Source organism: Trifolium pratense, linkage group LG2 (assembly GCF_020283565.1).
Source record: "Trifolium pratense cultivar HEN17-A07 linkage group LG2, ARS_RC_1.1, whole genome shotgun sequence".
NCBI classification, from domain to species: Eukaryota; Viridiplantae; Streptophyta; class Magnoliopsida; order Fabales; family Fabaceae; genus Trifolium; species Trifolium pratense.
Genome location: NC_060060.1, coordinates 70,849,081 through 70,873,917, shown reverse-complemented (window position 1 = coordinate 70,873,917; position 24,837 = coordinate 70,849,081). Strand labels below are relative to the sequence as shown.

The window sequence follows — 24,837 nt, the reverse complement described above, 5'->3', positions numbered from 1 at the left end:
TCAAATTCTCATATTTTACTTTTTCTTAATAAGTGTGATTTTTTTATTTTCCCTTATAATTTGGGACGGAGGGAGTATATTGGTGTCTATTATCTAAAAAAGTGGATTATTTGTTTTCCACTGGTTTTCTTGAAAAAACAAAGTCTGCATTAACTAATGCCATAAATTGTCACTCTGCTGATGGTGAATTTCAAAGTCCGCATTAACTGATGCCATAAATCGTCAATATTTCTCAAAACATGCAGCAGCTGATGGTGAATTTCAAAGTCTGCATTAACTGATGCCATAAATTGTCACTCTGTTATCTGTATTTTCAATGTCTGCATTAACAGACGACTGTCATAATTTGTCACTGTTACGTCAATAGTTTTCAAAGCACTTGGTAAGCGGTTGGTGGGAAGCAGATATTTCAAAACACTTGAGAAGCATATATTTTATATTGGATTGATGGTGGCATATCAATGCGATCAATTAATATGGTAAGACAACCATTGTTCGTTAAAATTGGTAAAGTTTCATAATTTCTTTCTATGTCTTTATTAAGGTGAGGTTTGAGATACAGTATACTAATATTGTATAACTGATAACACTCCATTAGATACGAAAAGGGATGAATTTGTCTCTCTACCTTTGTGTTCATTACCATGTTCCTTTTACATGTTTCTCTGCTCATTTCTATATCGAGGTTCTGGTCAATTTTATTGTCAAATTAAAAACTTAAAAATTGAGTGGTAAAATATATAAGACACTGCTACATCACTCATTATTGCTACACCGACACCGTTGCTTTTCCCTTTTTTCAAAATTTTCTGACACTACTATATCACTCTTTACTGCTATATGGACAATGCTGCTTTTCCCTTATGACCAAATATTCAATAGGAAAAATCTTAGGTCCGTTTCTTTAGGTTCTTTTAATATGATTCTTATCATAAAACTATGATTTTCCCAAATCCATATTTTTCTAAAAGTTTGTTATATCCACAAAATAATACAAAGATTCCATTATATATATATATATATCAATAAAAACCAATTTTTATGTAAAAAAAAACGAAGTTTTTATTTTTATGAAAAAGTGTCAATGGATTAGTAGCTTCTGAACATGTTTTGCATGGGTTAGAACTTTGGGTATTTAACATGGTTTTTTTTAAAGGAAAAGGAACAAAAAATAAAAAATAAAAAATAAGAAAACTAGGGCCAAAGGGAGATGAACTCTCGCCCTCAAGTAAAATTAGCGTGATGTTTCCTGCTTAGCACCACTAATTAAAATTTGAATAAAACACATTTTCATATTTAATCACGGGAATCACTTCTTCAAAATTTTATTTAGCACGATGAAAAATGATCCCCAATGATAAAAAGTGTAAGTAGAAGATAGTGATAACTGCGCACGAGAATTTTATTGATATTCATTAAAAAAAAATACAGAATTTTATTGATATTTATTGATGGGGTCTCTATAGAGTCCTGTAACAAAAACGAGAAAGAGATAGAAATAGAGGGAGAGAGAGAGAGAGAATCTCTCATTGGTATATAATAGGAAATGAGAAATAATTTTCACTCCACTATTATAAATACACATTGACTAATTAAAATTTGAATTTCGACCACGGGAATTTTTCCATATTTTGTGTCCATCGCACTTTCACTAGATTACATTCAGCCAATAAAATCCATGGGAAATCTAAAATAAATTAATATAATTTTAATTTTTTATAATCTATGGAATTTTTTTATAATTCTAATCTTAAGTTTTCCATAAACTTCGTTCAAACCGTTTTAGGAATGCTAATTTATCAATGTGAGTGGAGATCCATACATAGATTTTTTCATATGACGATCACCATTGAAAAATGCTTCTTTGTGGTACAATGATCAAATTATGTTAATATTCATTTGAAAAATCGTATAAAATTTACAATTATTTTTTATTGATGGAGTCTCTAGAGATTCCTGGGAGAGTGGAGATCCATACATAGATTTTTTCATATGACGATCACCATTGAAAAATGCTTCTTTGTGGTACAATGATCAAATTATGTTAATATTCATTTGAAAAATCGTATAAAATTTACAATTATTTTTTATTGATGGAGTCTCTAGAGATTCCTGGGAGATAGATATGAGAGAGAGAGAGAGAGAGAGAGAGAAAATTTCTTAGTTTTGTTGAACGGGGAACAAGGAATGAGGGAGTATTTTCCACCCCACTATGCCTCTGTAACATCTTTAAATATATATCGTATTTTCGTACTCAAGTAAATTAAATAAAATCAATCTCATAAACAATTGAAAGAAAAATATATACAACATTCAAAATAATATAAAATGAAAAATTAAATAGACAACTTCAAAAGTAAAAAAAAAACATAAGAAAATAAATATTATTAGAAAAATAAAAAGTATCATGTGGGAGAGTTATATATATATATATATATATATACACACACACACACAGAGAGAGAAAGAGAGAGAGAGAGAGAGAGAGAGAGAGAGAATCTCTAACTTGTGTAGAATGAGAAATGCAGAGTACTTTCTACCCACTATTAAAATCATCCTTAACTAATTAAATTTTCATTTGAGAATCGAGATTATAATTATTTTATATTTATAGGGTCACTATATAGTCCCGATGATGAATATAAGATAATGAGTCTATCTTCTAATAGTGTAGAACGAAAAGCGAAATAATAGTTTTGATCTCGCTCTATCTTGTAACATCGTTAAACCTTGATCATGCGAAATCTATCTTAATTTTATCGTAGAATTTTAAACCAAATTACTCAAATAATATATCAAAATAAACACATAAATAATATTAAAAAAGAAAATAATCTCGTGCATGACACGGGCTAACCTTTGACTGTACGTTATATAATATATTGTAGTTTTTTTTTGTGTGCGCTTTAATTTGTTATTATTTTATGAATCACAGACACACAGGTGTACTATGGAGTACGAAGTAATTGATAATGTTCATCATTTCGATATACAATAAAGGAAATTCAGCCGAAGGTGGATTTTAATATACTGAAAATTTATTGGATTAATTGTACTTTTAGTCCTCTAAATTTTAGAAAGTTACGATTTTGACCTCCTAATTTTCAAAATAGCACTTCTAATCCCCTATTTTTATCTCCTTTTTATAATAAATGTAAAATTTTTTATAAATATTTTAATTGTTATTTTTCAATAAAAAATTACTATTTTTGATTGCTTTTCATAAATTGTCATTTTTTTAAAGTTGGTAAAGTTTCCGAATTTCTATGCACCAAAAACAAATTCCAAATTTCTATGCCTTCATTAAATTAAGGTGTGAGGCACCTTATATGACTTATGAATCATTAAATATGTTGAAGGATAAGTGTCTTTTTGTTCATTAACATGTTCCTTTACCTATTTCTCCGCTCATTTCTATTGATGTTCTAATCAATTGTTTATTGTCACATTAAAAACTTACTACTCTCTCCGTCCCTAATTAAGATGTGGATTTTATATTAAATGTATAATTTTTTAATAAATATTTTAATTTTTATTGTTCAATAAAAAATTATTATTTATTGGTTGCTTTGCAATATTACATAGTATTAGATAAACCTTTTTTTTTAAGTTTGTAAATTTTCCGAATTTCTATGTACCAAAAAAAAAAGTTTCCAAATTTCTATGCCTTCATTAAATTAAGGCGTGAGACATCTTAGACTACCCACAATGGTTTCAACACCAAAAAATATTCAACACCCACTTTTTCACTCCACATCATTTTCTCTTTCTTCCACTTAATCATTCAACACACATTCAACTTTTACCCTCTCCAATGGTTTTTATATTCAACACCATACCCCACCACTTTCTCTACCCCACCACTTTCTATTTCATATTATTATTTAAATTTTAATTTTTGTTTTTATGATTAAATAACATTATAATTATCGATTAAAATTAAATTAAAATAAGACACTTAACAAAATTTATTTAAATATTTTTTTTTATTTTCTTAATTTAAAATGCAATACATCACACAAATAATGTAATTAGTACGATACAAATTAACTTAAAATGCAATACAACACACAAGTTACGTAATTAATACAATGCAAACTAACTTAAAATACGAAACAACACACAAATACGAAACAAATCATCTTTAATCCTGAAACATTCCAAATTTGGTCCATATGTGCTTCACTAGATCTGCTTGCAATTCGTGATGAGCTTTTTGATCACGGAACTCAGATCTAGCACGCACATGATTTGCAAAAGCGGGTAATACCTCGGTTGAATATGGTCGCGGTGCACTAGATCCACTTTCCTCAGACTGCTCAAAATCGGTCCAACGTTGAGCATATGAATCTCGCTCATCCTCAACAATCATATTATGTAATATGATGCAAGACCTCATGATGATACTCAGATCGGCTATGTCCCACAAGCGAGCTGGTTCACGGATGATTTTAAATCGAGCTTGAAGCACTCCAAATGCACGTTCGATGTCCTTCCGACATCCCTCCTGATATTTTGCAAATAACTTATCGGGTTCACTTTGAGGAAGTCTAATAGATTTGACGAAAGTTGGATAAGAAGGGTAGATACCATCGGCTAGATAGTATGTCATATCATAGGGACGTTGATTCACATAGAAATTCACACTTGGAGTCTTTCCCTGTTCCACGTCATCAAAAACAGGTGAACGGTCTAGAACGTTTATGTCGTTCAACGTTCCCGGACATCCAAAAAAGGCATGCCAGATCCATAGATCATGAGATGCAACTGCTTCAAGAATAACTGTGGTGGTTCCCTTATCCCCCCTAGTAAATTGACCTTCCCATGCTTTAGGACAATTTTTCCACTCCCAGTGCATGCAGTCAATACTCCCAACACTACAAGAAATTTGACTTATAGCCACGGCAAAATCCCGTAGGTAATGGTCCCAAAACCGTTGGTATAGGCCAAAAAACCTACACCAACGGCAGTTTTTTTCCGTGTACTTTGCTTCGCTATACCCACGGCAATACGCGGTTGCAATAGCCTATAGCTACGGGTATTTAAGGCTGTTGGTCAAAATCTCATACCTATACCCACGGCAATCGATAATAAGAAAATCACAATACCAACGCATTTGTCCGTGGGTATATGTTTGGCAGAATTTTTTTTTTGGAACATTTTTTTTTTAATAATAGGTACTTTTTTTTAGTAATAACAAAAATTTGCAGACTATATTAAAAAACTAATAAGTCTTGCAAACATCTTAAACTAACAAAGTATATTAAAACACCAAAACAATGTTAACTAGAAAAATCTCCAAAATTGAAATTGCACCAAATTTTTTAAAGTTAAATAAAATTAGTACAACTTGAAAGCAACATGACAGCCACTGTTTGCTTGTAATTCACCCTAAAACTACAAATCGAAAAACTACCAACCACCAAAATACATGTGTATGTCATCCCTACCAAACAATAATCTGAAACGGACTTGCAACGGAATCCAACTAGATAGTAGCAGCCCCCAAAACCAGCCAAACAGGACAGCAAAGAACCCAGAACACAATATACGTTTTCTCTCTTTAATCTTCGTTAGTGTATGGATTCGGAGAATCCGTTTGGTTAGGGGAACTAGAAGAATCAGTAACCTATAGAAAATAAAAGAAAACAAATTTAGGAAATCAATTTAATTGACGTTTTCATAATATTCAAAATATGAGCTCAAAGTGTAAAATAAAATATACCTGTCTTGCAGCTCGTAAAATGTCATTCACATCTTCTCCAGAAAATCGATTTTGAATCAATGACAACACATTTACCAACACCGCATTTGTATTGTTTTGTTGTTCTTGCATTTGCTTAACTTTATCGCGTAACTCTTGATTTTCGGACAAAGAAGCTTTCAATTTTTTGGGTTTGGGAATCTTGCCCATACAACGCACTGGTCCTCTTTTTTCAGGTCCTTGTACTTTGGAATATATATCATCCATCCAAGGCATGTGACTTTGTATCTCTTGGACCGATTGAGATGTTTCAACCTCATTATCATGTTTCTTTAGTTCTTCCTAAAACATATGATAAATCATGGAATCAATAGCAAAACAATACTAAATATTGACACTAATTAGTACTAATTACAATTGAGTCAAGTCAAGGCATTGCACAGGTTGAATCATGGCATTTCACAAAAACTGAAAACCAAAGCTTTAATGTTGGTTCACTAACTGAATTGTAATTTCATACAGTCCACAAACCTGAACCAAACCCAAATAACCCAACCAAAACTGTGTGAACCGAACTGCTCAAACCCACTTATTTTCACCTGTTCAAGGAGTAGGGAGCATTCTAAATCCTGGAAATTCAATAACTACAATATGATGAAGGCCCAAACAGAAGGCAACAAATGAGAAGGCCAAAACCAGAAAAATATAAGGCACACCAACAAAGCCAAAAGGCATAAACCAGAAAACCTTATGAGGCATGATAATCAACTAGGTGCGAATGAAAGAAAATCTTACAATCACTCTTGAAGCTTTTTCACTAACAATTGAACCATCTTTACGGGTACGAGTATCAATGTAAATCTCTTTACGTTTGGGTGATACTCCATTGCCTTTTTTTTTCTAAAACCAAACAAACAAGATTATAGGTAATTTGTATTATAAGTACAATGTACTCAATAAAAAGTTCAAAAATATACAAACCTTTTCATCAATAAATATTGGGAGACTTTTTGTACCCAGATGATGAACATCTTCAAACTTAGCACGATTTTGTCTATTAATTTTACTTATTTTCTACAATTTATACAACACAATATTAGTCAAGAGAAGAAACCATGGTTAAAATATAGTTCATGTTATGAAAGAATCTATTTCAATTTAACTTACTTGGGCTTTTTCAGAAAACCAATGATGAACCAATTCTCTCCATTGATCGGGATCAACCCTACTATCTGGTACAACAGATGCAACTTCTTCTTCTGTTTTACTTGGATCATATGCCTTTCCTTTTAAATCGGTCTTCCATTGTTTCCACTTGTCGTTCAACTCAGATTTCAACATTTCCCTTGTTGTGTCATTTATAGGAGGAATGAACTCAAATTTGGACTAAACAAAGAGAGAAATGTTAAACAAATATAACATAAAATAAGTGATAATAATAATTTTGATACATCATGATTTAAATATAAAATTATAATACCTCAATTTTTTTCAACATAGCAGATTTTTGCTTTAAGGGCATCTCTTTCCAAGATGTGTATTTGATGGGAGCAAATTGTTTCCTTCGAACCATACTTCCTATGAAACGATTAAGAATTCCCCCTTCCTTACCAATGGGTCGACCATATTTATCCAAATTAACAATTATGACATCATCATCATCCATATCCCATACATCTAACATTCTTGTTGGGCCTCTTTTTTTTTTAGGTTCAACTTCTACAAGTAAAACATAAGACATAAAAACATAAAAAATTATGTTTACATAAAATAAATTGTAAAAAATGAAATTATTTATAATTTACACCTTTTTCAATATGAGCTTCTTCCGCTTCTATATCAGAAGGGAACCCCCGTAGTTCACTTACATGTAGTATTTTTTGCAGGTCATCTTGGGTTGGTGCTCTGAGATACTCTTGCTCATACAATCGTATGATTCCTTTACAAAATCTACGTAAGCACTCTAATGCAGTAGTACCTCCTATTTTGATGTACTCATCGACCGCATCTGCTGCCATACCGTATGCTAACATTCGCATTGCTGTGGTACATTTTGCTAAAGGTGATATACCTTCTTTCTTGGCAGCATCAGCTCGCTGGGTGAAGTAGTTATCACTACTTGAAAGGTCCCCAACGATTCGAAGGAAAAGATGTTTTTGCATGCGGTACCGACGACGAAACATTGCATCGTCATATGTAGGCTCATCGGCAAAGTAGTCGTCAATTAGTCTTTGGTTTGCAGCTGGATGATCTCTATTGACATATTTTCTACTACGAGGTGCACCATCTTCCAATATTTTTTTCCGACGCTCTCTAAATCGGTTGAGTACATAAGTGTCTTCAACTTCACGATTTTGCAAGTAGGCTGCGACATCAAAATCATCGCTTGATGGATCCATTGTTTGTGATATTGGAAGTAGATTGGGTGAGATTTAGGATATTGATACATAAATGGATGAGTCCCTATATATAGATTCAATTTGGTCCACTGACGGATTTCAAATAATTATTGTATAGAGTTAATTATCAGATAAGAATTGAGTGGTGGACACAATAATTAAAGCAAGTTGGGTAGTGGACACAATAATTAAAGCAAGTTGGGTGGTGGATACAATAATTAAAGCAAACACGTAGTACAAATACTTAAAACAAAGACTACACTGACTTATTCAATCACAATAATTGAAGCAAACACTACAGACAAATATTTAAAGCAAACACTACATTGATTGAAATTAATTATGGAAACAGTTCTTGGGCCAATGTGTCCAACATGGCTTTCTTCCGGTCATCGAGATTCTCATCAGAACTTAACTTCAGATACATTTTCATTTTCTTAAGTCTGTTTTTCTCTTGTTGATTGGAAACTACCATTGCCAAATGTTCCACCTCTTTCTCCCTCATTTTCATGTAAGTATCCCATTCTTTGTCCACCACCTCTGTGGGTGTGGAAGCTTTCTTTTTTCCCTTCTTTTTGGCTGCATCCCTACCTATAGGACGAGCACTAGATCCTACAGAGTTTGAGCCACATGCATCACTCTCGTGAGATCTCTTAGATCCACTACTTCCAGATCCTACTTGACTACTATAACGTGGTTGATCACGGAGAGCATTCCATTCTTCCATTAAAGTGAACCGAACATTCTTCCCACATGCATATATTTCCTGCGCTTTTGCCAAAACATCATTCTCGGACCAACCACTTCCTTGGAGACGCTTAGCGCCATCATAAGCGCCAATCCATTTACCCAGTATTTTGTTCATATAATTAAAACGGTTTCGGCATGCAACTCCATCACGCGGAGGATCGAATGAGCAATGCTCATTACAATAGTCAGCAATTTGACCCCAATATGTTTCACCTTTCTGGTTTTTCCCGACAACACTGCTTGTTCCAAATTTGATCCACCCACTAATTAGCACCAAATTTTGTTCAGTGTTCCATGATGGTTGATGGTTTTTCTTGCTCACAGGAGTTGAATCTTCATTAACAATAGTTAATTGTGTTGAAAATTCGGGAAAGTTAGTTGTACCACCACTCGAAAAATTTTCATTAACCATCGGCATGTAACCATTAAACGGGGGTGTTTGAGATGGATTTCTCAGCATAGTTCCATAATATGGATGAAAATTTGGAACAAAGGATGATTGGTTGAAATTTGGTGTTAAACCAAAATTAGGTGTGTTTTGAGGATATTGATTGAAAAATTGATTTGAATTTTGATAATTGTTGGGATTTTGATAATTGTTGGGGTTTTGATAATTGTTGGAGTTTTGAGAATTGTTGGGATTTTGAGAATTGTTGGGATAATTAGAAGAATTGTTGGGATCCATTTCACTAAAAAAAGGTTAAAACTTCAAAAGAAAGACTAATTAGAAAGTTAATAATAGATAAAGATAGTGAAAAATTTGGTTTTTTTTTCTGTGTCCAAATGAAATGAACCAAGTCTCTATTTGTAGAGAAAAAAAATTCACGAATTTTGGTATAAAAATTAAAAAATAAAAAATTAATTTTCAATGAAATAATTGAGTTCAAAGGATAAAAATCATAAAAATCCACCGGACCAATCAGCAGCAGCCACGTGGCCTGCTTTATCCAAACAAAGTTTCTCTCTCTGCGTCCAATGCTTCTTCACGCGGTTTGTCGGCGCGTGTGCCACACGCGCCTGTCTTGGGCAAATGGAAGCGCGCCAGCTGTCCCCCCGTGTCAGTTTCAACTGAGTTGAAAATTTTCATCTCCTCTTTCATCCAGCTCAGATTCAACATGGCTGCTCCAATGGTTTCAACACACATTATGCAGTTGAATATACATTCAACACCACCATTGCACATAGTCTTATATGACTTATGATGCATTAAATATGTGGAAGGATCATTATCTTTTTGTTCATTATCATGTTTCTTTACTGACAAATTCTTATCTACCCATTTCATGAGAATGGGCTACTCAACCCATCTGATGTGACATTAGTTTTGAAAATGTCATTTAATTACTACTATTTTAAATATTTGCAAATTAACCCCAAATGTATTAATTGTTTAATGGGTGTTGCTAACGAGTGCCCCCGGGGCACTCTTTAAGCATTCCATTTAAAGAAACTTTTTATTCAAAAAGTTAAACACTACAATTTCCAATGCGTTGACTTTACGCATTCCGATAAAAATTCTATAAAAAGCTTACTATTTAAGGGCTTAAAAGTGCCCCGAGGGCACTATTTAGCATTTGCCTTTTTAATATAGGGATTTTACAATTTTTTCACTCAGTTGTTGTTGCCTTCTTCTAACCTTCCACCTTCTTCGACACACCCTCCGACGAGGACGGCGAAGACCAACCCTACCACCACATCAGAAGTTTCAACGTAACCACACAATTTTGACCTATCCTTCCATCTCCTTCCTTAATTTTCCTCTTTTGTTCATCCCTCTTTTCCTTCCTCACCGTCGACGGCGACGACCACCGCTACCAAAAATTATTGCACGAGTTCATCTCTTCAAGTAAGTTTATTCTTCTTCTTTTAATTTTTTGATTCATCGTTGAGGTTGACATTGCTACTTGTTGTTGTTAGGGTTCTTTTAATTTTAATACAAATCCTGCGTGTGTGTGTGTGTGTGTGTATATTGTGTTTTTGCTGCTGTGTTGTTGTTAATCTTGCGTGTATATTGAGTTAATCCTGTGTGTATATTGTTGTTTTAATACAAATCCTGCGCGTGTGTGTGTGTATCCTGCTGTGTTGTTGCATCTTTCCAATAATAAATTTTCAGATTTAGATCCCTTTATCTGCAGCAAAAGTAACCCTAATAACATTTTGGGAATTTTGGATTTATCAAACAATGAATTAAAGGGTGAGTTGCCTGATTGTTGGAATAATTTAACCTCACTATGATATGTTGACCTAAGCAATAACAAGTTGTCGGGAAAGATTCTGATTCTGCTTCTGGTTGCATTTTGTTCTGTTTTTATGATTATGATGATTTTAATTAGACAGTGATGATGCTAACTAGTTAAAAGTTTAGATTTTTAATTTTGTTACACCCTACTAACTCAATTGTTTCATGAACATAGTGATTGAATAAGTGTAGTTTAGAATTTTGATGCTTGTGAGAATTCAATGATTTGATATGTTAGATCTAACTGATTATTCTTTACAATGGAGAAGAGAAGATCATAGATAGCATTAGTTGGATTTAAGGTCTTTGTATTTTATTTTTTTTAATTTTACTTTAAGTGTATTGGCTTAACCGCTTAAGGATTGTGGAACTTGCAATGCAATGTGAATGTCACATTCTTTTGTAACTCGAATTGTTTGTTGCCAGCTATCACGTTATGAAAATGAGAATCATATTGATTATTTCATGATCGAACCAATTATTGCTTTCATCTTGTTGTTGATGACTTTCTAAAGTAGAAAAGTTTAGTCTTGTGATCTTTTGATTAGAATTACAATTAGTATAACTTTACTTTAGTTTTTCCCTTGTGTTGAAATCTTTGTGTGCAAGTGTAATGTTCATAGTTGTTGGTGGTGTGGTGTGCAATCTAAGTGTTGGACCAAATTACATGATATGAGGAGGTTGAGTGAGGATTTGGATTCTGTGCGGTCCTATCTCGAGAATCCCAGTTGTCCGTAATCACAACCTTATTCAGTCACACACATCTCAATTGTACGCTCAAGATTGAATTGTTCAGATTTGTTTAAAAAGCTAATCTTGAAACCTGAACAATTCAATCTGGAATAAACAACTGAGATGTGTGTGACTGAATAAGGTTGTGATTACGGACAACTTAGATTCCGGATTGGATTCTTGAAGTGGAGGTAGGACCTATTATTGTTTTTGATGGATTGGCAATTGCAAATGGCAGCTAATATTGTAGTTGTAGAGACGGTGGCCAACTTTGTGTGACCAATACTAAAATGTCAAGTTAGTTGACCAAGTCCACAATGTTGACCTAAGCAATAACAAGTTGTCGGGAAAGATTCTGGTCTCAATGGGTACCCTTGCTAACATGGAGGCTTTGATTTTAAGAAATAATAGTTTGAGTGGACAACTTCCTTCCTCATAGATAAGTGTTCGTTTTGAACTCTTCTAGTGTTGTATATTGCTGCTATGTTGTAGTTTAGAAACATGAAAGGAATAGAAACATGAAACTGAACCAAATTGAATGCTGCTAAACTAGAGATATACAATAAGATGCATCAGAATTGAGAAAGTAGATAAATTACCGGAAACAAATATTCATAGTAATCTATTATTGTTAGCATACTGTTCCAAGAGAAAAGAACACCACTGCCAAGAAGCCAACAAACCACCAATGCAGTAAATCTTCCCTGTTAATACCAAATAACTTAGATTAAGAAATAATACATATATATTTTATTTACCTAAAGTAATTAATCAATTAGCTATATATAATATATATCACCTCAATACGTGGTGGAGGCTCAATTTCAGTGTCAACCATGGCTACCTTAGATGCTTAATTCTCTTCAATCAATCAAGCACTAAAAGAATTAACGAATGTGAAAAAATAAAACTTTAGTCTTGGTTTTATTGGATTATTCTTCAAAGATCATTTACATATTTTTCTTGGCAATAACAAGTTATCTGATCACTTTCATTTCTCAATGGAGCAGTCACATGAACAATAATTCAATTAGCGGACAAATCCCACCGGAACTCTCCAAACTACCAAAACTCGTATACACCGGTGGGTAAACACAACACTCATAATTTAATTGTGCACTTAAGGAAAAATAAGAGTTCTTATAAATTCTTTTTTCATATCAGTTTCTAGGTGTGTTGGAAGAGGTCGAGCGTTCGGAAAAAATGGCTTCCAAGAGAGGTGTTTAGCCTACTTCAGAATTTGATACAATTCTAGTTTCCATTAGATCCTAATATGGTATGCTTGGAAAGGAATGCTTGTCAAGGGGTGGAATTGTGAATTTTAAAGTTTGAATTTAGTGAGCTAGAAAGAAAACTTTGATTCCCACCATCATGAATTACTTTAATAGAAAACTTTTGATTTGTTATAGTAGTTGTTACTATTTGAGGATTTTTATTACTAAGTCAATTGTGACTAAGGTGCATAACTTGTTTCCTAATTTCTTTTGTGGCTGTTAGTTTAAATGCAATGTCATGCCAAGGTTTGAAAATCCTAATTCTTGTTGTGCCCGTTGGTTTAAAAGTAATATCCTGCCAAGGTTTGAAAAAGAAATTCAGGTAAACCTAACTTACATATACCCAAATTATCATACAAGATTTATCTGAATATCAGGTATATATTGTTGATGGTCTATTCAATCTTCTTTAACACCAAATACTGTTTTTTTTTTTTTTTATAGAGAAATAATGTTTTTATTCAATAAAGTAATATGATAGAAATTTAGCAAGTGTACTAAATCGCCGTCAAGTAGTATAATAAATCGTTCTTTCCGCAGGGATTGTTGTAATTCAAATGGAAATTGAAGGCATACTTAAGAAAATTGATATAATAGTAACAAAGGGGGGAGTTTTGCTTGGTTCAAAGTTTTGATCATAAACTTAAGAAATGACTTAAAATTCAAATTGATAAAGAAAAAGCGATTGATCCTTTTGGTTCATCTAATTACTATTTCTCTTGGTAATTTCATGTATGAGAACAAATTACTCAATTTAGTTTCATGATTAGATTAAACATAATTGATTATGCCCAATGTCTTGGTAACACAATCCTCTCCCTTGATCATCAATTCCTAATGTCTTAGGTAATCTATGATCAATTGAGGAATAAAAACTTTAATCCTTAAAATCTCAATTAACAATCCAAAATATCTTAAGTAAAAGTCAATTGATCAATTATTCCTAGATCGATGATTCATTCCTATTTTCATAGTAAAACAAATAATTGAGATCATCATATAATTGGCCAAATCATATAAAGCATTAAGCATAAGGAATAATCAATAGAAACTAACTTCGTAATTCATTCATCATATCAAATGACAATCACATTGTTCAAGATCAAAAGTAATTAGAATCCCCTAAAGATCAATCATAAAGATTTAGCCAAACATGTTCAAATAAGAAATTACATTAACATGAGTGAAAGAAATCATCATTACAAGAAGGGATTAGATGTGTTTCCACCCTTGAATCCTTGCTTGAATGCCTCTTTGATCCTCTGAAATAGCCGTCAAAAATCAGTTCTTGATCCAATATTTCGTAACCCTAAAATGAGAAACTGTTTCCAATTTATAGTGCAGTTTTCGTGCCAAGCCAGGCTTGGTTCTGCCCAAGCTGGGCGCAACAGGCAGTGGCTCAGACAGAAAATTTCTGAGCCAGGCTTGGTTTTCCTGAGCCAGGCTTCGTTGACAGCAATAACACCAAATTTGATTCCTTTCTTCCAATCCGAGAAACATTAAAACTCAATGTAATTCCTTGTATTATTGTACTAAAATATGGTAAAAACTACTTGTTTGCTTGCATTTGCTTAAAAGAACATAGAAATGACATGAAGTCATCACAACCCCAAACTTGAACTTTTCCTTGTCCTCAAGGAATATCTTCATCCATCGGAAAACCTGGCACTATCAAACAGTCTAATTCAAAGCCATCAAAATCAGTCAAGTTAGAACATCACAATTAACATTTCAATGATCATCCCTATCATGAATTTACTTGCACACAGATTAATACCGAAAAATCAAGAACTTTTCACAAATATTGACCAAACCATAATCACTTCACTCCCTCACATTCTCTCCTGTTTAAATTGGTATATTCACTCAATCAACACAAACATAGCCATTCTACCATAAGCTTGCAAACATTCTAACAATCGATCGACATGCATAAGAATTCACACCTTTAGAGGACTTGAGGGTTATAACGGGGCTAAGGTTTTAGGGTGGATATTTTTTGGATGGTAAGCAGAAAAACTTGCGAGTTTTAAGATCACCTATTTCACAAAGAATTGAATTGTTCAAACACCCCCCCAAAATTCAAGCATAATCATACTAGAGAATTTATTTGTCCAACTTTTTTTTTCGCAGAGAGGTTCATTAGCATTTTTTTATTTGGTGTTTTGTTTTTGTTTCTTTTTTTTTTTTTTTACACCATTTGTCACAAGGTAATGCCTCTCCCTATGGTAATGCCTCTCCCTATTTATTTTTTTTTCATATGAGAAATTCTCTAGTACCCCACCCCAAACTTAATCAGTTGCAAATACCAAAAGCAACCCCAAACTTAATGATGAGCAATGTGCTCTACTCATAAGTTAAGTGATCTAACTCCAAGAAAATCATCTTTTTTTTTTTTTGTTATAATTTTTTTTTTAACTTGGGTTATCAACAAAGAACATTTTTCTTTCGGCTCAAAGGGGTTAACGAAGGATATAACATAAAAAAAAATGGTGGCTTCAATAAGGCTCAAGGTACAAACAACATGCCTCGGTGTGTAATTCAAAGCAAGCAATCAATTAAAAGAACATAAGCAAGTTCTAGAGAATTAGCTAAGTTGTGGAATCTCTCATGACAAGAAAATTTATGTGTTTGGGCTCGAAATCTCACGGCTAGGCCGGATTATCGATTGGTCAATGTTTGAAAAACTTCCTCAACTTTTCTAACTATCATCAAATATAACAAGCAATCAAACAAGAGAATCACACATTCATGTATTATGATGCTAAACTAGATAACTTTCAATGACATTCAAACAAGACAATTCAAACAGTGCACAAGTTTTCAAACAGCCAAAAACATTCATCAAAAACAAAATTAAATTCAAGCTTAAAGGAAGTGATACCAACCGACATCAAAGTAGCTAAGACTGCGATGACCCGCCTGGGTCCATTTGCGAAGGCACTCCTTGCCCATTATGTTCAATTCTTCTTCTTTCCTCTTACCATGATTTTTTTCAAGAAATTTTCAAAGTGAGGGTGGGGTGTGGTGGTGAAATTTCGTGATTCTTGAAGGTGGTTTGGTGAAGGTGAAGGTTTTTGGTTTAAGGGTTTGAGAGAATTGATAAAAGTGGGTTCAAAGAATTTGAGAGAATTGGGTGAAAATTTGTGAAGAGAAAGTTTAATTTGGAGATGGGGTTGTTGAATAGTGTGGGTAGGTTGGTGTTTGAATGTGGTTTTGATTTCAAATATGAAGAAAAGGGTTTATATGGTGTTGGATATGTGAATTTTCGAAATTCTTTAAGATGGGTTAGGGTGAAAATTTTAATTTCGAAATTGGGGGTTGGTGAGTGTAGGAGATGAAGATTGTTGTGATTAATAGAGGTTGAAGGTATTTGTTAATGGTGGGTTATGAGGATTTGAGGGATTTGGTGGTTGTTTGAGAAAAAGAAGTTTGATTTGGTGTTGGTGAAGGTTGTTTTAATGGAGGAATTGGTGTTTTGGGGTGTTAATGGAAGAATTTGGGTTTGTAGAAGAGATGAATATGGTGGTTTCAAGGAAGAAGATGGAGTTTCACGATGCAAGGGTTCTAAAAGGATGGTTTCAGATTTTTTTTTTTTTTTTTTTTTTTTTGAAACTCAAGCCAGGCTTGAGATTGTCTGAGCCAGGCTCAACTGGCAGTGGCCTTCCCAAAAAAAATTTTGAAACTCAAGCCAGGCTTGAGATTGTCTGCGCCAAGCTCAACTGGCAGTGGCATGAACAATTTTTTTTATTCTTCTTTTTTTTAGGGACTCTACACTACTCCTTAGATAACCTGCAAACACAAACAAACAATGCAAATAACCAGAGATTAGCAAAGAAAACCTTGGGTTGCCTCCCAAGCAGCGCTCGTTTAACGTCAATAGCTTGACGGTCCATGTCCTAAAAGGCCATGCGTTTGTTTAACGTCACGAGGCTTGACGATCCATGACCTCACGGGTCTTTAAAAAGCATCGCCACCTTATGACGATCAAAATCTCCTCCTTTATAAATTTTCAACCTCTGTCCATTTACTTTAAATGACTTCTCTTCCTCTCCCGGTGTAAAAATTTCCACAGCCCCATGTGGAAAGACTTCCTTTATAACAAATGGACCAGACCACCGAGACTTCAATTTACCCGGAAACAATCTCAACCGAGAATTGAACAACAAGACTTGTTGTCCCTTCTTGAACTCCTTACTTACCAAACCTTTGTCATGATACTTCTTTGTTCTTGCTTTGAAAATTACGGCGTTCTCATAAGCCTGTAACCTCCACTCTTCAAGCTCATTCAGCTTAAGTAACCGCTTCTCACCTGCTATACCTGCATCAAAATTAAGAAATTTTACGGCCCAGTATGCCTTGTGTTCGAGCTCAACCGGCAAATGGCACGCCTTGCCATAAACCAGTTGGTATGGAGACAATCCCAAGTGAGTCTTGAAAGCAGTTCTATAAGCCCAAAGTGTATCATTAAGCTTCATTGACCAATCTTTTCTTGAGGTGGAAACCGTTTTCTCAAGAATTTGCTTCAATTGACGGTTAGACACTTCAACTTGTCCGCTTGTTTGTGGATGATATGGAGTAGCGACTTTGTGCTTAACATTGTATTTTGCCAAGAGATTCTCCAAGTATTTGTTGCAAAAGTGTTTACCTCCATCACTAATAAGAGCTCTAGGCACACCAAACCGCGTGAAAATATTATTCTTGAGGAATTTCACCACGGTGTGAGCATCATTGGCTTGACACGCAATAGCTTCAACCCATTTTGTCACATAGTCAACACATACCAAGATATGGAGGTTAGACTTTGAAGATGGGAAAGGTCCCATAAAGTCAATCCCCCAACAATCAAACGGTTCCACTTCAAGCATTTCATTAAGAGGCATCTCATCTCTTTTTGACACATTGCCGGTTCTTTGACAATTGTCGCACCTTTTCACGAACTCAACACAATCTTTAAACAATGTCGGCCAAAAGAAACCGCTTTGAAGCACCTTGGCCGCTGTCCTTGGCCCACTATGATGTCCACCATAAGGAGCGCTATGGCAATGCCACATGATACTTTGCGACTCCTCTTCATCAACACATCTCCGAATCACACCATCTTGCCCTACCTTAAAAAGATATGGATCATCCCAAAAGTAGAAGTTAGCATCTCTAAAAAATTTCTTCTTTTGTTGAGATGAGTACTCCTCCGGAATTTCATTACCCGCCTTAAAATTTGCCATGTCGGCGAACCAAGGTCTTTTTGAAATCATTAATAATTTTTCATCCGGAAAGTCTTCATTGATGCACTTCTCCTTCATGGTCACTATGGGATTCTCCAACCTTGACAAGTGGTCAGCTACCACGTTTTCGACACCCTTCTTGTCCTTAATTTCCAAATCAAATTCTTGCAAGAGTAGTATCCACCTCAAGAGCCTAGGCTTTGAATCGCCTTTTGTGAGGAGATACTTAAGTGCGGAATGATCTGAAAAAACAACAACCTTGGATCCAATTAAATAAGAGCGAAATTTTTCCAATGCAAACACTATTGCGAGCAATTCTTTTTCAGTTGTGGTGTAATTTATTTGGTTTTCATTCAAAACCTTGCTCGCATAGTATATGGCATGGAAAAACTTCTCATGTCGTTGGCCAAGCACCGCTCCAACCGCATAATCACTTGCATCACACATCAACTCAAATGGGAGGTCCCAATTAGGTGCAATGATTATGGGCGCGGTGACCAACTTTTCCTTAATAACAACAAAAGCTTTCAAACAATCAGCATCAAAATTAAACTCATTTTCTTTCACAAGGAGGTTACTTAAGGGTTTTGCTATCTTGGAGAAGTCTTTGATGAAACGCCGATAAAAACCGGCATGACCCAAAAAGCTTCTCACTCCCTTAACATTTACGGGAGGAGGCAAATCCTTAATAACCTCTATCTTTGCTTGGTCAACTTGAATGCCTTTTGAAGAGATTTTGTGCCCAAGCACAATTCCTTCTTTTACCATAAAATGACATTTTTCCCAATTCAAAACTAAATTGGTACTTATGCATCTCTTCAAAACAGCATTCAAATTAGCTAAGCAATGATCAAAGGATTTTCCGAAAACAGAGAAATCATCCATAAATACCTCAATTGAGTTCTCCATCATGTCAGCAAAAATAGATAACATACACCGCTGAAACGTAGCCGGTGCGTTGCATAGTCCAAATGGCATTCTCCGGTAAGCAAATACTCCGAATGGGCATGTAAATGCCGTCTTCTCTTGATCCGCCGGATCCACAACAATCTGATTATAACCAGAGTATCCATCCAAAAAGCAATAATAAGCCTGCCCCGCAAGCCTTTCTAACATTTGATCCATGAATGGAAGAGGGAAGTGATATTTTCTTGTTGCCAGGTTGAGTCTTCGATAATCGATGCACATCCTCCAACCGGTGACGGTGCGAGTTGGAATTAATTCATTTTTCTCATTCCTCACAACCGTCATACCACCCTTTTTAGGGACCACATGAACTGGACTCACCCAAGCACTATCTGAAATTGGATAAATCATACCTGCCTTTAAGAGTTTAAGAACCTCCTTTTTCACTACCTCCTTCATGGTTGGATTGAGTCTTCTTTGAGGTTGCACCACTGGTTTATATTCTTCTTCCATTTTTATCTTATGCATACAAAATCCGGGACTAATGCCCTTCAAATCCTCAATGCTCCAACCCATAGCTTCTTTGTTATCTCGCAACACTCTCACTAGCTTCTCCGCTTCAAGTGAACTCAACTCACTACTTATGATTGCCGGTTGTGAAGAATCTTCCCCTAAGAAAACATATTTCAAATGAGAGGGAAGTTCTTTCAACTCAGGAACAGCAACTTTTGGATCTTCTCCAACACTTTCCTTCTCTACTACCGCATACACATTCTCAAAATCTTTTGGTGTCTCTTCTACTTTGCATGCTTCAAGTTGACGGAGACAAATTTCAATCTCCTTGTCCCATTCATCTTCCAAATCATCAATAGAATTAATAATGACTCTTTCTAATGGTAAGGATGGTGTTTCTTCAACTAAGACATCTTCCACCACTTCCTCAATTACATCAACTTTGAAACATTGTGGTTCATCATCATGGTGTTTCATAGCTTTGAACACATTGAACATGACTTGCTCTCCATGTGTTCTCAACATAAGTTCTCCCATCTCGACATCAATCAATGCTCTACCGGTAGCTAAAAATGGCCTACCCAATAACAACGGTTCTACCTCGGCATCATCTTCCATATCAAGAATTACAAAATCAGCCGGAAACACAAATTCAGCAACCCTTACCAATACATCATGAAGTATGCCATATGGATGCACTATTGATCGATCGGCCAAAGAGAGTTGCATCTTTGTAGGTTTGGCAACCGCCCCCGGTATCTTCTTCATCATGGACAATGGCATTAAATTGATGCTTGCTCCTAAATCACATAGAGCTCGACCGACAGAAATGTTGCCTATAGAACATGGTATAGTAAAGCTTCCTGGATCTTTCTTCTTTTGAGGAAGCTTCTTTTGGATTATAGCACTACATTCCTCAGTCATATCAACCGTGTTGTCATCAAGAGGTTTCCGCTTCTTTGTCAAGAGGTCTTTCATAAATTTGGCATAAACCGGCATTTGTTCCAACACTTCTGCAAAAGGAATATTGATTTGGAGATCATGAAGCATCTTCATAAACTTTTTGAATTGTTGGTGATCATTTGCCTTTGCCTTCTTCTTGCGCGGATATGGCAATTTGGTGTGGATTGAATTTTCTTTTTCTTCCACATCCTTACCCTTCTTCTTTTCAACTTTCTTCTCATCACTCTCTTTCTCATTTTCAACTAACTCCTCAATTTCAACCTCATGCTCAACTAGTTGCTCACACTCTTTTTCGACTTCTCCCTCAACATTATTTTCAACTTCTCCCTCAACATTATTTTTTTCTTTCTCTTCCTCAACACTTGTCTCACTTTTTTTCTTTGTCACAACTTCCGGTGAAGGAACCACTCTACTCCTCAAATTAATAGCCTTGCAACTTTCATGGCCGGGATTATCTTTTGTAGACCCCTCAAAACCATTATTTTGAGTAGCTGCAAATTGTCTTGACAATTGACCCATTTGATTTTCAAGGTTTTTAATTGAAGCTTCATGATTCTTGTTGGCAATGTCTTGATTGGCTTTCATCTGATCTTGGTTGGCTTTCATCTGATCTTGGCTCATCTTCATTGCCTCAAAATTTCCTTGAGTCACCTTGATAAATTGAGTAAGAGTATCTTCTAGCTGAGACGGTTTTCTTTGTTGAGAATTCTGTGAAGATGATTGTTGTTGAGATTGAGAATACCCTTGATTTCCTCCCCAACCAAAATTTGGATGATCTCTCCAACCCGGATTATAAGTGTTAGAGTACGGGTTATGATTGGGATTGCTTCTCTTGAAATTAGCCAAATATTTAGCTTCTTCTGAACCTTCAGGAAAACATTCACCGTTGGCATGGCCTTGCCCACAAAAATCACATTTCAAATCTTGAGCTGCCATTACTTGCGCTTGGGAATTTGGAGTATTAGTGAAATGCTTCAACATAGCTGCCATTTGAGAATTCATCAAAGTGGATTATGCTAGAAGAGCAGTTTGTGTATCAAGCTCTAGCATACCACCCTTTTTCTTTGCACCTCTGTCATTTTGAACTCTATACTCATTTTGAGACATATTCTCAACCAATTCTCTAGCTTCATTTTCATTCTTATTTTTCAGAGAGCCACCTGCTGATGCATCTAAAAACATTCTGGTTTGAGGCCTTAATCCTTGAGTAAAGTGCTGCATTTGAGCATGACTGTCAATACCATGCTTTGGGCATTTCTTCAAACTCAGCTTAAACCTTTCCCATGCATCATACAATGTTTCAGAGTCCCCTTGCTCAAAGCTTGTTATGTCCTGCCTTCTCTCAAGGTACTTGTGAATGGGGAAGTATCTTTCTAAGAATTTTACCTCCAGCTCTTGCCAAGTGTTGATGGTATTTGGTGGTATAGTGTCCAACCAGTCTTTTGCTCTTCCAGTTAGAGAATACTTGAAAAGCCTCAACCTCTTTGCAGATTCTGAAATATTGGGAGGATCGGTATAATCACATGCCTCATAGAACTTTTGTAGATGAAGGTTGGGGCATTGTGACTCCGAACCCGAAAATTGGTCTTCCTTGAGTGCACTTAGCACAGAATTTTTAATCTCAAATGAAACTGGGTTTCTCGGTTGAAATCCCAAATTTGCCAGCTCTCCATTGTTTCTCCGGCCATAATCACCTAATGTTCTCAAAGGAGGCGGTGGATCAGCAGCCATGATGGGGATGTTGGCTTCGTTGTCCGAATGTTCTGGACTAGAAATCTCCTCTTCACTTATGTTTGGTGCAACACTTGCTAACCGAGCAGCTTCACGAGCTAATCGCGCCGCTTTTCTGTTTGCTTTAGCTGTTTTCTCGATCTCAGGGTCAAAGAGAAGTTCTCTAACTACCTTCCTACCTTGCATAAACAACCAGAAAATACCTTTAGAAGCAACTGCACTACACAAGAATGAAAAAGAAAATAAAATTTAAAATTTGTTTTTGTATTTTTTTTTTATGAGAAAAGAAACAAAAATAAAAATAGTGAATTTTACTAAGTAATGTCCAATTGCCTTGTTGAATCAATCAACAATCCCCGGCAACGGCGCCAAAAACTTGATAGAAATTTAGCAAGTGTACTAAATCGCCGTCAAGTAGTATAATAAATCGTTCTTTCCGCAGGGATTGTTGTAATTCAAATGGAAATTGAAGGCATACTTAAGAAAATTGATATAATAGTAACAAAGGGGGGAGTTTTGCTTGGTTCAAAGTTTTGATCATAAACTTAAGAAATGACTTAAAATTCAAATTGATAAAGAAAAAGCGATTGATCCTTTTGGTTCATCTAATTACTATTTCTCTTGGTAATTTCATGTATGAGAACAAATTACTCAATTTAGTTTCATGATTAGATTAAACATAATTGATTATGCCCAATGTCTTGGTAACACAATCCTCTCCCTTGATCATCAATTCCTAATGTCTTAGGTAATCTATGATCAATTGAGGAATAAAAACTTTAATCCTTAAAATCTCAATTAACAATCCAAAATATCTTAAGTAAAAGTCAATTGATCAATTATTCCTAGATCGATGATTCATTCCTATTTTCATAGTAAAACAAATAATTGAGATCATCATATAATTGGCCAAATCATATAAAGCATTAAGCATAAGGAATAATCAATAGAAACTAACTTCGTAATTCATTCATCATATCAAATGACAATCACATTGTTCAAGATCAAAAGTAATTAGAATCCCCTAAAGATCAATCATAAAGATTTAGCCAAACATGTTCAAATAAGAAATTACATTAACATGAGTGAAAGAAATCATCATTACAAGAAGGGATTAGATGTGTTTCCACCCTTGAATCCTTGCTTGAATGCCTCTTTGATCCTCTGAAATAGCCGTCAAAAATCAGTTCTTGATCCAATATTTCGTAACCCTAAAATGAGAAACTGTTTCCAATTTATAGTGCAGTTTTCGTGCCAAGCCAGGCTTGGTTCTGCCCAAGCTGGGCGCAACAGGCAGTGGCTCAGACAGAAAATTTCTGAGCCAGGCTTGGTTTTCCTGAGCCAGGCTTCGTTGACAGCAATAACACCAAATTTGATTCCTTTCTTCCAATCCGAGAAACATTAAAACTCAATGTAATTCCTTGTATTATTGTACTAAAATATGGTAAAAACTACTTGTTTGCTTGCATTTGCTTAAAAGAACATAGAAATGACATGAAGTCATCATAATACACACTTTAATGTTTAAAATTCAAAATAAAATTATAAAACTATATCAAAAAAAAAAAAAGAAAAAAAAAAAAAAAGAACAGAACAATACGTCTCCTTGAGGATAGTAACCACTTGTTGAAGTGGTTGTTATCTCTTAAAATGAAGAAAATAAAACAAAAATGTTGCAGACACAACTCAAACTCTGCGTAACGTGTGTGTACTTAAACCAACAAAACCACTACAACAACCGCAATCAGATGTCATATGTTCTCCTCCCAAACTACTTAACCACTTCTAATAGTTATCTTAAGTGATATTTATAAGTGTTCAATTAGAGTGGTAACACTCTGTGAGATCAAATTGTCTGATTTATGAAATTCAAATGTCTTATAGATGTTTAGTTCAATTAGGTAATATCGAACGGTATGATTGAAAAAATTCAAATTCCTCGATCGTAGCCACTTATATCAGTCGAATCCCTCATATAGGAACTAGTTCTCTTAAGTCACCGTGATTTCCAGTATGTGAGACCAAATTGTCTGATTTATGAAATTCAAATGTCTTATAGATGTTTAGTTCAATTAGGTAATATCGAATGGTATGATTGAAAAAGTTCAAATTCCTCGATCATAGCCAGTTATATCAGCCGAAACCCTTATATAGGAACTAGTTCTCTTAAGTCACCGTGATTTCCAGTATGTGAGACCAAATTGTCTGATTTATGAAATTCAAATATCTTATAGATGTTTAGTTCAATTAGGTAATATCGAACGGTATGATTGAAAAAGTTCAAATTCCTCGATCATAGCCAGTTATATCAGCCGAATCCCTTATATAGGAACTAGTTCTCTTAAGTCACTGTGATTTCCAGTATGTGAGACCAAATTGTCTGATTTATGAAATTCAAATG

The 24,837-nt window shown here is 34.8% G+C and overlaps 3 protein-coding genes and 1 pseudogene across 3 annotated transcripts; 1 reads left to right on the top strand and 3 right to left on the bottom strand.

The window, feature by feature from the left end:
- Window positions 1–24,837, top strand: part of LOC123905355 — a 45,928-nt pseudogene that overhangs the window by 9,781 nt on the left and 11,310 nt on the right.
- On the bottom strand, window positions 4,145–4,865 carry LOC123905354. Its single transcript, XM_045954959.1, has one exon. It carries the CDS (start codon window positions 4,856–4,858, stop codon window positions 4,145–4,147), a length of 714 nt encoding a protein of 237 aa, XP_045810915.1. The 5' UTR covers window positions 4,859–4,865.
- Window positions 5,283–8,138, bottom strand: LOC123911171. The gene is made up of 7 exons (XM_045962539.1): window positions 7,512–8,138; window positions 7,185–7,423; window positions 6,872–7,090; window positions 6,686–6,778; window positions 6,500–6,604; window positions 5,726–6,046; window positions 5,283–5,629 (listed from the first exon to the last, which is right to left on the bottom strand). The coding sequence occupies exons 1-7, from the start codon at window positions 8,101–8,103 to the stop codon at window positions 5,564–5,566; spliced, it is 1,635 nt and encodes a 544-aa protein (XP_045818495.1). The 5' UTR covers window positions 8,104–8,138; the 3' UTR covers window positions 5,283–5,563.
- Window positions 8,366–9,538, bottom strand: LOC123911172. The gene has a single exon (XM_045962540.1). It carries the CDS (start codon window positions 9,536–9,538, stop codon window positions 8,444–8,446), a length of 1,095 nt encoding a protein of 364 aa, XP_045818496.1. The 3' UTR covers window positions 8,366–8,443.

What these genes read in the sequence shown, in the direction of transcription:
- LOC123911171 (XM_045962539.1), bottom strand. Translation starts at nt 8,103, where the DNA reads ATGGATCCATCAAGCGATGATTTTGATGTCGCAGCCTACTTGCAAAAT. An exon ending in CTATGTTGAAAAAAATTGAG is followed by an intron (nt 7,091 to 7,184) that starts GTATTATAATTT and finishes CTCTTTGTTTAG; the next exon opens with TCCAAATTTGAGTTCATTCC. An exon ending in TTTTACGAGCTGCAAGACAG is followed by an intron (nt 5,630 to 5,725) that starts GTATATTTTATT and finishes TATTTTCTATAG; the next exon opens with GTTACTGATTCTTCTAGTTC.
- LOC123911172 (XM_045962540.1), bottom strand. Translation starts at nt 9,538, where the DNA reads ATGGATCCCAACAATTCTTCTAATTATCCCAACAATTCTCAAAATCCC.
- LOC123905354 (XM_045954959.1), bottom strand. Translation starts at nt 4,858, where the DNA reads ATGCACTGGGAGTGGAAAAATTGTCCTAAAGCATGGGAAGGTCAATTT.